This window comes from Nicotiana tomentosiformis, chromosome 2 (assembly GCF_000390325.3).
Source record: "Nicotiana tomentosiformis chromosome 2, ASM39032v3, whole genome shotgun sequence".
NCBI lineage: Eukaryota > Viridiplantae > Streptophyta > Magnoliopsida > Solanales > Solanaceae > Nicotiana > Nicotiana tomentosiformis.
This window is the reverse complement of record NC_090813.1, coordinates 165,503,415-165,519,389: the sequence shown is the minus strand read 5'-3', so window position 1 is coordinate 165,519,389 and position 15,975 is coordinate 165,503,415. Positions and strand designations below refer to the sequence as shown.

The 15,975-nt window shown below is 41.0% G+C and overlaps 1 protein-coding gene and 1 long non-coding RNA gene across 2 annotated transcripts; one reads left to right on the top strand and one right to left on the bottom strand.

Moving 5' to 3' along the window:
• Positions 1–7,084: 7,084 nt before the first annotated feature.
• On the bottom strand, positions 7,085–11,826 carry LOC104105081 (uncharacterized). Its single transcript, XR_688268.2, has 2 exons — positions 11,220–11,826; positions 7,085–7,341 (listed from the first exon to the last, which is right to left on the bottom strand). It is a non-coding gene; the product is annotated as an uncharacterized lncRNA (long non-coding RNA).
• A 103-nt stretch (positions 11,827–11,929) lies between these two features.
• On the top strand, positions 11,930–15,594 carry LOC104105076 (cation/H(+) antiporter 15-like). Its single transcript, XM_009613314.4, has 2 exons — positions 11,930–12,309; positions 13,135–15,594. The coding sequence occupies exons 1-2, from the start codon at positions 12,055–12,057 to the stop codon at positions 15,337–15,339; spliced, it is 2,460 nt and encodes an 819-aa protein (XP_009611609.1). The 5' UTR covers positions 11,930–12,054; the 3' UTR covers positions 15,340–15,594.
• The last annotated feature ends 381 nt before the right edge of the window (positions 15,595–15,975 follow it).

The following is a 15,975-nucleotide window of genomic DNA, read 5'->3' as shown; positions in this document are numbered from 1 at the left end:
GGAGCCCTATTATGCACCGCCAGTATCCAATATGCCTCCTACTCGAGGTGCTATTACCGGCTAGTCTAGCAGGCCAGGCCCAAGTCAGTCTGAGCCGTCGCGTCCTCCGAGAGGTTGTTTTAAGTGTGGTGACACTCGTCACATGGTTAGATATTGCCCTAGAGCCAGGAGGGGTACACCTTCACAGACTTATCAGCCTCCACGTGCTCCACCGGGTCCTCCGGCCATTCTTCCAGCACCAGCTGCCACCCCTCCTCCTCAGCCAGCTCAAGGTGGAGGTCGGGGTGGTCGAGGTCGCCCTAGAGGGGGAGTCCAGGCCAGGTACTATGCCCTTCTATCCAGTTCAGAGGCCGTTGCTTCAGATTCAGTCATCACAGGTATCATGTCTGTCTGTCATAGGGATGCATCAGTATTATTTGACCCACGCTCTACGTATTCATATGTGTCTTCTTATTTTGCTCCACATTTGGGGATATCTTGAGATTCTTTGAGTTCCCTTATTTATATATCTACTCCCGTGGGATATTCTCTCATTGTGGACCGCGTATATCGATCGTGTTTGATTGCTCTTAGTGATTTTGAGACCAGAGCCGATTTCTAATTACTCAGTATGGTAGATTTTGATGTTATCTTGGGCATGGATGTGTTGTCGCCCCATTATGCTATTCTTGATTGTCACGCTAAGACCGTGACGCTGGCTATGCTAGGCTTGCCGAGATTAGAGTGGAGAGGTACCTTAGAGTATACTTCCCATAGGGTCATTTCATTTCTTAAGGCTCTGCGAATGGTTGAGAAGGGGTGTAATGCGTATTTGGCCTATGTGAGAGATGTCAGTATTGATACCACTACAGTTGAGTCCGTTCCAGTAGTGAGGGACTTTCCAGATGTGTTTCCAGCTGATCTTCCGGGCATGCCGCCCGATAGAGATATTGATTTTGGCATTCATTTATTGCTGGGCACTCAGCCCATCTCTATCCCTCCATATCGTATGGCTCCTCATGAATTAAAAAGTTGAAGGAGCAGTTACAGGAGTTGCTTGATAAGGGCTTCATTCGGCCTAGTGTGTCATCTTGGGGTGCTCCTGTCTTATTTGTGAAGAAGAAGGATGGTTCTATGCGGATGTGTATTGATTACCACCAGTTGAACAAAATCACAGTGAAGAACAGGTATCCATTACCTCGTATTGATGACTTATTTGATTAGTTACAGGGTGCCAGAGTGTTTTCCAAGATTGACTTACGTTCAGGTTATCATCAGTTGAAGATTCGGGAGTAGGATATCCCGAAGACTGCTTTCACGACCAGATATGGTCACTATGAGTTTCTTGTCATGTCATTTGGGCTGACCAATGCCCCAGCAGCCTTTATGCATCTGATACACAGTGTGTTCCGGCCTTATCTTGATTCCTTCGTCATTGTGTTTATTGACGACATCCTGCTATATTCCCGGTCTCGGGAAGATCATGAGCATCACCTGAGAACCATGCTTTAGACTTTGAGGGAGAAGCAATTGTATGCAAATTTTCTATGTGTGAATTCTGGCTTGATTCAGTGGCATTCTTAGGCCACATAGTGTCTTGTGATGGGATCAAGGTAGATTCGAAGAAGGTGGAGGCAGTGCAGAGTTGGCCTAGACCGTCATCAGCTATGAAGATCCGTAGTTTTCATGGTTTGGCAGGGTATTACCATCGCTTTGTGGGGTGATTTTCATCCATTGCAGCACCTATGACCAGGCTGACCCAGAAGGGTGCTCCGTTCAAGAGGACCGAGGAGTGTGAGGAGAGCTTTCAGAAGCTCAAGACAGCTTTGACTACAGCCCTAGTATTAGTATTGCCTATAGGTTCGGGGTCCTACACAGTCTATTGTGATGCCTGGAGGATTGTCCTTGGAGCGGTATTGATGCAGGACGATAGGGTGATTACCTACTTATCTAGACAGTTGAAGGTACATGAGAAGAATTATTCGGTTCATGATCTCGCGTTAGCAGCTATTGTTCACGCCCTGAAGATCTAGCGTCATTATTTGTATAGTGTTCCCTGTGAGATTTACACTTATCCTCGGAGTTTGCAGCACTTCTTCAGGCAGAAGGACCTTAATTTACGATAGCGAAGGTGGTTGGAGCTACTTAAAGACTATGATATCACTATATTGTACCACCCCGGGGAATTCCAATGTAGTGGCCGACGCATTGAGTTGCCGGGCAGAGAGTTTGGGGAGTTTGGCATATCTTCCGGCAGCTGAGAGGCCCTTAGCCTTGGATGTTCAGGCCTTAGCCAGCCAGTTCGTGAGATTGAATATTTCAGAGCCTAGCCGGGTATTAGCTTGTGTGGTTGCTCGGTCTTCTCTTTATGACCATATCAGGGGAGCACCAATATGATGATCCTCATCTTCTAGTTCTTTAGGATAGGGTTCGGCGAGGTGATGCCAGAGATGGGGCTATTGGTGATGATCGTGTGATGAGGATGCATGGCTGGATCTGTGTGACAAATATAGATGGGCTTCGGGATTTGATTCTCGAGGAGGCCCACAACTCGCGGTACTCCATTCATCCCGGTGCCGTGAAGATGTACCAGGATTTGAGACAATACTACTGGTGGAGGAGGATGAAGAAGGATATAGTTGGGTTTGTGGCCAAGCGTCTCAACTGTCAGCAGGTCAAATATGAGCACGAGAGGCTGGGTGGATTGCTTCAGAGGTTAGAGATTCCAGAGTAGAAGTGGGAGCGGATCACCATGGACTTTGTATTTGGACTTCCACGGACTTTGAGAAAGTTCGATGCTATTTGGGTGATCGTGGATCGGCTGACCAAGTCAGCTCATTTTATTCTAGTGTTGACCACTTATTCTTCTGAGAGGTTGGCTGAGATTTATATCAGAGAGATTGTCCGCCTTCATGGTATTCCAGTATCCATCATTTCAGACAGAGGCACACAGTTCACATCACGGTTTTGGAGAGCCGTACAGTAGGAATTGGGTACTAGGGTGGAGCTGAGCACAGCCTTTCACCCTTAGATAGATGGGCAGTCCGAGCGCATGATTCAGATTCTTGAGGATATACTCCATGCCTGTGTGATGGAGTTCTGAGGGTCATGGGACTAATTTTTTCCACTTGAAGTGTTTGCTTACAATAAAAGTTACCAGTCCAGCATTCCGATGGCACTGTATGAGGCTTTGTATGGTAGGCGGTATCGGTCCCCAGTGGGATGGTTTGAGCCGGGCGAAGCCCGATTGTTGGGTGCAGACTTGGTCCACAATTCCCTGGATAAGGTGAAGGTGATTCAGGAGAGACTTCGCACAACCAAGTCCAGGTAGAAGAGTTATACGTACCGGAAGGTTCGTGATTTGGCATTTATGGTTGGTGAGCAGGTCTTGCTTCGGGTATCGCCTATGAAGGGCGTCATGAGGTTTGGGAAGAAGGGCAAGCTGAGACCGAGGTTCATTGGTCCTTTTGAGATATTGCGGCTAGTTGGGGAGGTTGCTTATGAGCTTGCCTTGCCTCCCATCCTAGTAGGAGTTCACCCGGTATTTCACATGTCTATGCTCCGGAAGTATCAGGGTGATCCGACTCATGTATTGGATTTTAGCTCAGTCCATTTGGACAAGGATCTATCTTATGTTGAGGAGGCAGTAGCCATTTTGGACAGGCAGGTCAGAAAGCTCAAGTCAAAGAATATTGCTTCAGTAAAGGTCCAGTGGAGAGGTCAGCCGGTCGAGGAGGCGACTTGGGAGACCGAGGAGGATATGTGCAGCCAGTACCCTCATCTTTTCAAAGTTTCAGGTGTGTTTTTATACTCGTTCGAGGACGAACGATTGTTTTAAGAGGGGGAGGATGTAACGACACAGCCGATCATTTTGAGAATTAGAGCCCCGATCCCCTAATAACTATTTTCCCCATGTTTGTTTCCGTTATTGAGACTTGTCGAAGTGATTGGTTATGGAATTCAGAGAGTTTTGGGACACTTAGTCCCTAGTTGTGAGTTTAAGCCTTAGAGTTTGGACCGTAGTCGAAATTATGTGAAGACGGATCTGGAATGGAATTTCGTCAAGTCTGTTAGCTCCGTTGAGTGATTTTGAGATTAGAAGTGTGTCCGGAATGTGTTTTGGAGGTCTGTAGTAGATTTAGGCTTGAATTGGCGAAAGTTAGATTTTCGGCGATTTCGGCCAATAGTGGAATTTTCGATATCGAGCTCGGAATGGATTTCCGAAAGTGGCTGTAGGTTCGTAGTGTCATTTGTGACATGTATGTAAAATTTGAGGTCATTCGGACTAGATTTGGCGTGTTTCGGCATCGTTCGTATAATTTGGAAAATTCTAAATTCTTAGGCTTGAATCCGTGATTAATTCATGATTTTGGTGTTATTCGATGTCGTTTAAAGGCTCGACTAAGTTCGTATGGTGTTATAGGATTGGTTGGTAGGTTTGGTTGAGGTCCCTGGGGCTTTGGGTGTGTTTTGGGTGCTTAACGGGTGAAAGCTTGGACTTAGAGGAATTTTTGAGTTGCTGGTTCTGGTGTTTTCGCACCTGCGGTAGGGAGCCCGCTGGTGCAGCCTCGCAGAAGCGAGGCTAGGATCGCAGGTGTGCTTTTAGGCCGGAGAGTCAGTGATCGTAGATGCGACGGGTGAGCCGCAGGAGCGGAGCCGCATCTGCGGAAGGGCAGTTGTAGATGCGGAGTTGAGAAGGACCCAAGGTTTCGCAGAAGCGGACGATTGAGCGCAAAAGCGCATCAGCAGGTATGGACTCAAGCGCGCAGGTACAAACCCAGCCCAAGTAGGTGGACTTCGCATCTGCGATGGGTTGTCCACAGGTGCATGACTGCAGGTGTGGTCCTAGGTCCGCAGGTGCGGAAATCGTTGGGCAGAAAAGGGGATTTCGAGGGTTTGAATATTCATAAAACAAAATTTGATATAGAGCTCGGTGGGGGACGATTTCTCGAGGAATTTTGAAGGAGAACTATTGGGTAACTAATTCTAACTCTATTTTGATCATAATACATTAATTTATTGTTGTTTTCCTCGTCTAATTAAGGAAATTGAGAGTAGAAGTTTGGCAACGGGGGAAAAGGTTCCCCAATTGAAAATATTATATTTTGAATGGGAATTTGACGTCAGATTTAGATAATTTTTGTTCGAGTGAACTGGTGAGTGAATGGGTGCTCAAAATTTGTAATGTGTACCCGATTCCAAGAAGTGGGCCCAAGGAGGCTTTTTGGGTGTTTTTCCTAATTTCACGCTTTAGCTTCGAATTAATTAGCTAAATTAGTTACTTGCAGTTATATTTACATTATGCAATTAATTTGAATAGATTCGGGCCATTTGGAGTCGGATACTCATGGCAGGAACGTGATATCGAGTTGATTTGAGCGGTTCGAGGTAAGTGGCTTGCCTAACCTTGTGTTGGGGACTTTCCCCTTAGGATGTTTGGTATTAATTGATGTGTGGGCGCCGTGTACGTGAGGTGACGAGTACGTACACAGGCTATTATTGCAAAAATCCTGTTTTTCCTTTCTAAATCATAAATTGTTTTCCCTTATTAAATTGCACTAATACGTTTAATTGTTTAGCTTAGATTAGAGGAGCATGCTTACGTGTTTTAACTGCCTATTTGACATTATGTGCGCCGTGCTTAGTTAAGTCCCTATTTTTCTTATCTGTGTTTAGTGTAAACTGTATAACTCGATGCCATACCTGTCATTTCATCTTGCGTTGCATATTTAATTGGGACTACAGACGTATTCCAGGAGATCCCCCTGTCGTGCATATTTATTTTGGGACTACGGACGTATTTCGGGAGATCCCCCAGCACTGCATATTTACTTTGGGACTACGGACGTATTCCGGGAGATCCCCCAGCACTACATATTTACTTTGGGACTACAGACGTATTCCGGGAGATCCCCTTGTACTGCATATTCATTCGGAACTACGGGACGATATCCCGAGAGATTCCCCATTGTGTCTACCTTGTTCTGAGCCGAGAGCTCCCTTAACTGTTAAATTTTCGAGAATTTCTTTAAATATGTTACCGTAAACTTTACTTATATCTTTTACTATTTAATTTATTATATTTACTCCAGTAGGGCCTTGACCTGACCTCGTCACTACTCGACCGAGTCTAGGCTTGGCACTTACTGGGTACCATTGTGGTGCACTCTTGCTCTTTCGTGCCCATGTTTTCGTATGTAGATCCATGTGTAAGCTATCAGCCTCGGGGTTAGTGCGTGCTGCTGATTCTAGGAGGCTTCAAGGTACTTTTGCTTGCGTCCGCAAATCCTAGGAGTTTCCCTTCTACTCCTTCGCCTAGATACTTTCTTTATTATCTTCAGACTTTTGTATAGAGCTACATAGATTATAGCAGCTTGTGACTTAGTGATATTCCAGGTCTTGGAAAATTATTTTGTATATGTCGAGTGGTACTACTCTTGGCTATTCACAATATGTTGTTGATCTTTAAAAATGTTGTGATTTCTTTATATTTTTCATAATATTAGGCTTACCTAGTCGTAAAGACTAGGTACCATCACGACACCTTACGGCGGGTTAATTTGGGTCGTGACAGTATATCTCTTGATGGTCGCAGGTCGCACGAACTATTTGTCCGTATGAATTATGTGTGTTATTGATATGATAATATTTGGGTCTACCCATCCTGTGCGAAGTGGGAGATGTTACAAGTTGGGTCATGGGTAGCTCATCTGGGCTAACTCGACCCAGTTAGGAGCAAAAAGATAAGTGTGAGTTGTTAAGGGAAGTTACAACACCCACCAAAACTACCTCTAAACTAATGTGTATAAGAGGTAGGGTAAAACTCTCTAAACATGAACTTCTTTGCAACAGGAAAAGAATAATCCAAAAAGGAGAAACTTCTTCTCTTCTCCTCTTTAACAGAGAAAAGATTTCTCTGGCTTTACCTCCCAAAAACACACACAAAAAGGACATCTAGTTCGTGAGATACTAACTTCGTTTCGGTCACGACCCTAAATTTCCACCTTCGGATGTCGTGATGGCACCTAGTCTCTAAGACTGAGTAAACCTAACACATGCTGAATTATTAACAGATCTAAATCATTAACCATTAAACATGAACTAGTAACTGCCATACTTAGCCAACAATAATCAACAAATATACAATATCCCAAAATCAGTAGTACGAAGTCATAAGCATTTCTAAGAGTATCTAAGAATATCGAATACATCACTGTTTGGAATAGAAGTAAATAGTAACAATGTAAAGCATCTAGACGGTGACTCTGAGGCCTGTAGGCATAGTGGAAGGTATACCTTGAAGTCTCCGTAGCAAATCTCCAATAGCTAGCTAACGCCCGACACGCTCAGAGGTACCTGTATCTGCACAAAAGATATGCAGAAGCGTAGCATGAGTACATCACAACAGTACCCAGTAAGTATCAAGACTAACCTCGGTGGAGTAGCGACGAGGTACAGTCGAGACACCTACTAGACATAATAACTTGTGCAAGTATTAGTATAAAATAATAGAGGAACGAATATCAATATAAACTAAGCATGGAAAGAATAACAATATGACACTAGCAAATGGAAAGTAGAAGCAACAAACAACAACAAGGAGTAAACAGGTTATAACGCCGCAAAGTAATCAGAACATAGTTAAAGTCTTATTGAACTCAATTAAGGAAAACAAATGACAACCAAATAATCAACCGTTCTTCCACAAGGTTTACATAAGAATCACCACCGGGTACTACACCTCATAATCACAAGTCACGGGTCCCAAATCACAAATCATAATCACATAGAATCTCGTGCCCACATTACCAATTATAACCGCACAGACAACTCACATGATGCACTGGCCACTCACGCGCCAATAACCATTAATGCCTCAGATCTGCATGGACAACTCACGTGCCAATGGTAACAATACCTCATATTCGTACGGACAACTCATGTGCCGATTGTAACAATACCTCATATCCGCACGGACAACTCACGTGCCAACAGTTCAATCCACGCATAGAAGGCAGGTATACAAGAATTTATGTACATGATCAATAAACATCAAGATTCATACTCTTGGACTGATATAGGTGGCATGTTACGGTGTATGCTTGTGCAAGTGTACTATCACAGTTCAAGTCAACAGGTAAAATCAGAGACACCGAGTAGCACATTGGAAACAACATAACAAAACCCGTAATATGCATGACGCACACAAGAAGGTCACACCACCACACAAATATCATCAATAATAATACATCCAGGCCATCACAAATCATTCCCGACATAGCCCCCTTGTCTCGCCACATACGCATAGTAATTATCCCATCTTGTCTCGCCACATGCGCAAACCCAACATATATAGTTCGCCTTGTCTCGCCGCATGTGAAAATATCAAGAATAACAATAGCATTGTCAAATCACGTGCAAACACCCCGACAATCCTCTCAACAATTCCACATGAGCCAAAAGAAACATTACAACACAATATAACAATTCGCGCCACATGTGCTCATATGCCACACTATTTTCATAACAACAATTCCAATACCACAACCACGCATAGCTCATAGTTCAACAACACTGAGTACAACAACAATGATAATAACACGAGAGTACGATAAGTAATCAACATAAGAATTTCAACAACACAATGTAGCAGAAGAATAAGCTCAACAACGACAAAGATAACAAGTAATAATGACTTCAAATAAGAATAACTCAACAATAAAAGAGATAACATGTGGGAACGACTTCAAATAAGAATAAATCAACAATGGAAGAGATAACATGACAATAAAAGAAGCAACAACTTCAATTAAAGCATATAAAAGTATACTTGGCAATAAGAGATATAACATATACTAACAACTTCAATTAAAGCATGTAAGAGTAAATTTAACAATTGAGGATATAACATGATATGAAAACTTCAATTTAATGTACATAAGAAACCTAAGAATCTAAACCGGTCAAATTTCCACATATAAAGCTGTGTACACACTCATCACCTCGTATACACATCTTTCACGTAATTCAAATAGTGCAATCAAACCAATCCCTACAGGTTAGTTCTCCCACACAAAATTAGGCAAGAAACTTACCTCAACTAGGCCAAATCAACACTCAAAAATAGCTTTTCCTTTACAATTCACCTCCGCTCGGCTCAAATCCAATAAAAATCGACTTAATAACATCAAATAATGCAAGAGAAACCAATTCCAATAAGTAAAGCTATGATCTTTATACAATTCCTCAAAAGTCAACAAAAATCAACGTTGGGCCCGCCCGGTCAACACCCGGGTCCAAGGGTAGGTATCGACTACCCATAATCCCACGAGTCCATATATGTATTTTTCTTCAAAATCCGAGTCCCATTCGACACTCAAATCCCAAATTTTTATTTTTCAAAACATAGACAAAGTTTTCCCAAAATTTCACTTTGATTCTCAAAATTTTGATGTTAAATCTCATATATAATCATGATTGTAGATGAAAATACAATCTCCAAATCGCCTCCTACCGAGTCTAGGGTTCAAGATATGAAAAATGAGACCAAAATCCCGTCTTCCAGCCTTAATGTTCTAGAGCAGGTGTCGCAAATGCGACCTAGGATTCGCAAATGCGAACCCCGCAAATGCAAAAAATGATCACAAAAGCGACATCCATCACAGCCCTGCTAATGTCGCATATGCGAACACTGAACATTTCGCAAAAACGACCAAATGATCGCAATTGCGTTCCTGCCTAGTCCAGACCCCAATCACAAAAGAAAACAAAATATTCGCTAATGAGAACCTAACAGACCCAGTGAGCTTCGCAAATGCGAATCTCACCTCGCAAATGCGTAGGTCGCAAATGCGAACAAAATCTCGCATTTGCGAGGCCTGCAACACCTATTCAAAAACCAGCAAAACTGCAACTCTTCCAAACACTCCGAAACGCGTCAGAAACTCACCCGAGCCCTCGGGGCTCCAAACCAAACATCCACACAAGTCTACAAATATCATATAAACTCGCTCACGCTATCAAAATACCAAAATAATATCTAGAACCGTGAATCAGACATCAAAATGCATGAAATTTTAATTGAAACTCAAGAACTTCTAAAAACACAACCACGCGTCCGATTTCTATCAAATCAAATCGGAATGACGCAAAACTTTACAAACAAGTTTCAAATAACAAAACGGACCTATTCTAACTCCCAAAACTGAAATTCGAACATGATAGTCATAAAGTCAAACCATAGTTAGACATAAAAAAATTTTAAACCTTTAAATTGCCAACTTTCGGCAAAACAAGCCAAATCAATCAGGGACCTCCGAATTCAATTTCGGGTGTATGCCCAATTCTAAAATCAAAACACAAACCTATCGGAGCCATAAAAATACCGTTCCGGGGTTATTTTTACAAAAGTCAAATCTCGATCAACATTTCGAACTTAAGCTTCTAAAATAAGAACCACTCATCCAAATAAATCCCAAAACATCCGAAAATTGAATCCGACCATAAACGCAAGTCATAATACACAATATGAAGCTACTCAAGACCTCGAACAATTGATCGGAACGCTAACGCTCAAAACAACTGGTCGGATCGTTATAGCTTTCTACATGTATAAGATTTCTCTGGCTTTACCTCCCAAAAACACACACAATAAACACATCTAATTTGTGAGATACTAACTCTGTTTACTGAATCGATGTTTGACATGGAGCAACTTATTCTTCGATGGTGAGTACAAAGATCTGTGCTGCGTTATAAAGGTACACAATTTGTTATTCCCACCTCGCAATTTATTCTAACAGGAAGAAATAGTAAATAAATAAAAATTATTATACGTTTTAGTTTCAATATACATTTTTATAAAAGATATCTTTGTATTTCCCTAAGAGAGAAGGATATGTATTTCCCTGAAAAAGAAGGATATGCCGAATGAGAATACAAAAGAAGAGGTCAAATTTTGGTAATTTTTATAGAAGGACCAGTATAAATTAATACTTAGCTTTATGTACTCTTTTTCTTTCATATTTGATTCTCAAAAGCAATACAAATCACCTAAAGAGCGCTGTGTGCTTTAATCATGTGTGTTCATATTATCTCTTATTTGTTTCTTCATCTTTCAAGCAAAATGAGATCTGCAAAATGAGCTCTTTAACTTATACATAAAATGGAATATATAATTGTTATTTTGATTATGTTCATGCTCATAAATCCAAATAATCAAAAGTGGGAAGAGTTCTTACCAGAAAAAGAAGGCAGGTTATAACTCTTGTGACGATTTCTGCTTCTCTAATTTCATTGCATCACTTCCGCAAGTTTTTGTGATGTCTCCTTTGTTTATGTTCTTTCCTCACCATTCCTCAAAGTGAAAGAGAATACAAAAGAGAAGAAATGAGCATTTTTAATTGCAATAAATCAGGCAAACTTTCTCGATTACAAAGGAAAACAATCCTGATATACTCAACAAAGAAAGAATTTCTATGCTAGATGATCACCTAATTTTGTTCAACTGTCAAAGCGGATAACAATATCAATTAATTTTACCAGTAAGAAAAATCTGGAGGAAAAAGCAGATATAATATAGTGCATTGGATCAATTATTTGCATGTGGTATTGGTAAAAGTCCTAGCATTTCCCCTCAGTGAAGTTAATATTCATTTTATCAGTATGAAAAATGAAAAGGGGTACACCTATTCATGCAAAATGAATGTGAAGTGTTGAACTGATTCAAATAAAAAGGAGAGTTACAACCGTTACATCTTTCCTTTTGGAAATAGAAGAAAAGTAAAAAAATAATGGAGTAAAGCATGCCACATCATCACCTTTTTTTTGTTTTTTCTTCCTTTTATTTCTTTTCCTTCACGCTCATTTTGGAGCAACTAATGAAACCCATGCAGAACGGCAAACCATCCATTTGTACGTTTTCTGAGTAAAATCAATCATGCATGATCTAAGGAGATTTTCTCACGTCTCAACATTTTTTCTCAGCTTTTCTTTTCCGTTTTATGCACCGAAAACGGCCAAAAGGTGGCAGCTTCAACTGTCGCCAGAGTGCCTCCCCGGGAGATCTAAAGCAAAATGGTTAATCCGAATTTCTTGAAGACCCCAGATATTCCATCGTATAATGTCCGAGGGAAACCAGTGGCGGGTGTTGACAAATTGTGTTATATGACAGATACGGTTACCGACAATGGCATTTGGGAAGAAATCAACCCTTTGGATTCCAAACTCCCAATCTTTATCTTTCAACTTGCTATTGTTCTATTCGTCACCCGCCTTTGTCTGCTCCTCCTCAAACCCCTCCGCCAACCCCATTTCGCTGCTGAATTGCTCGTATGTATAATTGCTTATTTCGTTTAGGCGTAGTTTGTACGACACTCCTACCCATTTGGATATTGACAACATGTCATTTTTTATCCCATTTCTAACAATTTCAATATTTAAACTTTGATATTCTCTCTGTCCCAATTTGTTTTTTCGCTTAGGCACGAAGTTAAATAAACAAGAAACATAAGACAAAGATATTCGTGTTGTTATAAATCAGATGAATTTGAAAGATTAAAATTAAATAATGAAATAGATATTCTATCAAAGTGTACTTTTCTAACCATTACTTTACTATATTTTCTTACGATCACTAATATAATACATAAGTCAAGATGAATATCAAAATCTATTCTCATCAAACATGTCATATCTATTGAAACCAAGTAAGTGTCAAATTAATACTACCTAGCTAAGCCACATTTTCATGTCTTTCTTTGCATGGGTTTGATTGTTCGTACTTGAAATTTCTTTAAACTTTTTTTAGTTGGTTTACTAGAAAGATTAATATTATTATGTGACCTATCATGCACGAAGATAATTAATAGAGGTTCGATACTATTTTTATTGGTTAGCTGCTTTTGCTCTTACGAGACTAAGTCATCTTAATTTGGCTTCATTTGATATGTTAAGTTTTCCTAGCTTGTTCTACTTTATAGATCACTTCCTTGTGAATAAACACAAATTTTGGAGCACACTCATGCTATTATATCAAATATTAAGCTGCGGATTGAAGTGTAATTTTTGTGATTTCTTTTTTAGAGAAGAAGCAAATTCCTCATTTTTGAATCATAATGCCAATTTATGAAGTGTGCATTTTGTTGCGTTTGGCAGGCTGGTATACTGGTGGGTTCAACTGCAATTGCAAGTGAATTCGCACGAGAACATATTCCAGCGTTGGGTGCTATATTTGCAGCCTCTCGAATTATGATGATGGAGACAGTGGGAAACCTTGGGCTAATTTATCATGTATTTCTTCTTGGGTTAGAAATGGACTTAAGAGCATTAACAAGTGTTGGACCGAAAGCCCTTGGCATTGGTATTGCTGGAGCTATTTTCCCCTTTGTTATTGGAGCTTCCTTGTACATTTTTATCGCGGACTATCCTGAGAGTTTCAGGTGGGGTTTCCTTTATTGGGGTGTAGCACTCTCAGTCACTGGCCTTCCTGTTATAGCAGAAATCTTTGCAAAACTAAAGCTCCTCCATTCAGAGATTGGAAGAATAGCCATGTCTTCAGCCCTTGTTAATGACTTGTCGTCATGGTTTCTCCTTGTAGTCTCATTATCAATAACTAGTAGCTATTCAAGTACGTTCTTGTCATTGTTTAGTGCTATTGTGTTCATCATTTTCAGTATTTTTGTAATCCGTCCGGCACTTTTGTGGGTGATTAGGAGGAGGACCCGAGAAGGAGAAGAATTTAGTGAAGCAGTAGTTTGTGCTATACTTGCAATGGTCTTGGTTTGTGGGTTGGTGACGGATATATGTGGAGTTAGCTCTATGCTTGGTGCATTTGTATTTGGTCTTATCATACCTCCAGATTTCTTGGGGCATAGGTTTGTGTTGATGCTACAAGGCTTTGCGTCGGACTTGTTGCTGCCTCTTTATTATGCTAGTTTGGGAATGAGGACTCATCTTGGGGGATTAAACAAAGAGGACGTGCTTATGATGGTTCTAGTTAGCTTCTTTTCCTTCATACCTAAGATTGTTTGCACTATTGCTGTTTCTTACTTGTATAAAATGTCGTTGCGTGAAGGATTTACACTTGGAGTCCTGATGAACACCAAAGGCCTGGTAGCTGTCATGGCAATGAGCTTGGGGCGTGACCATACTGTAATGAATGAGGATGGATTTGCCATCATGTTGTTTACCATTTTTTTCATGAGCATAGCAACATCACCAATTGTGAACTTCCTCTATAGACGGACTAAAAGGTTCTTGCCAAGCCAGCACAGGGTGTTACAGGACCTAAAACCAGATGCTGAGCTCCGAATCCTTACCTGTATTCATGAAGTACAAACTGTTGCTGGAATTACTGCACTCCTGGAAATATCCCATGCCTCCAGAAGATCCCCAATTTGCGTCTTTGCTCTTCAGCTCATGCAGCTGAAAAAACATACTACCGCTCTCCTCATTGTTCATGACTCCAGCAGGGCTAGCTCAAAAAGCGTCAGTAAAGTAGGCGGACAAATAGACCAATTAATTGCTGCGTTTAACAACTTAGAGCATCAAAGTGCAAATATATCTGTTCAGCTATTGACTGCTATATCTCCTTATGGCACAATGCATGAGGATGTCTGCAGTATTGCTGAGGAAAAGCAGGTGACACTAATCATTCTCCCATTCCACAAGAGACAGACTATCCATAATAACATGGAAGAAATGAATCCTGCTTATAAAGATGTAAATAATAATATTTTAGCAAATGCACCTTCTACTGTTGGTATTCTTGTAGATCGTGGTTTTGGCACATTGTTACCTACTAAAAAAGATGAGGGTATAAGTAGGAGTTGCAGAATTGCCATGATCTTTATAGGGGGGCCTGATGACAGAGAGGCTTTGACCTATGCTTTGCGCATGGCGAGACATCCGAAGGTAAGTCTAACAGTTTTGAGGTTTATTCTAGATGAAAGTAGAGCTATAGCTGGTTCAACACAAAATGACGATGAAGATTTTTCCGTCATAATGGGAGCTGAAGCTGAAAAGCAAGCTGATGACCTTTTGGTAAATGAGTTTAGGCACAAGGTACAGAATGATGGCTCAGTTGTTTATATAGAGGAGATGTCTAGTAATGGGGCAGAAACAGTGAAAATAATAGCAACACTAGATCAGGATTTTGATCTCTATGTGGTAGGAAGAGGATTGGGGTTCTTTTCGCCGCTGAAGGGTGGGTTAGATGAGTGGAGCGACTGCCCGGAGCTAGGGTCGATTGGGGATCTGCTGCTGACATCAGACTTTTCTTCTACTGCATCAATTTTTGTGGTGCAACAGCATGCATGGCTCAACCCTGGATCATCAACTCAAGGAAATTCAATTCTATGATACATTTAGAATCATGTTAATCTGGTACAATTTATTAATGAGACAGAAAAGATGGTTGTTGATCTTTGCAGAGGGTTGAGAAATGATTTAGCATCTAGCTAGCTTGTACAGGAAATTTTTAATTTTATATTTAGAGGGAGTTTCTTTTTTCTCTCTAAATAGATATATCTACCTTGTTTGAATACAAAATTCTTGAGTTCCATTGTTGTATATTCTTTGATTAATCTAGGAAAAGGATCTGCCATTCAAGCTTCATTAATTTTGTTTGGTAGAGCTTTTGTTAGTATTTCTTCATCGGGTATGTAAGGTTGCTCTAGTGGTAAGCACCCTCCACTTCCGACCAAAAGGTTGTGAGTTCGAGTCACCCCAAGAGCAAGGTGGGAAGTTCTTGGAGGGAGGGAGCCGAGGGTCTATCGGAAACAGCCTCTCTACCACAGGGTAGAGGTAAGGTCTGCGTACACACTATCCTCCCCAGACCCCACTAGTGGGATTATACTGGGTTGTTGTTGTTGTTCTTCATCGGGTATGTACATATTGAAGTTGTTGTCACGATCCAAAATCCCACCAAAGGTCGTGATGGCACGCAACCTCCAGACCAGGTTAGCCAATCACACAATAATATAAAAACAACAAAAC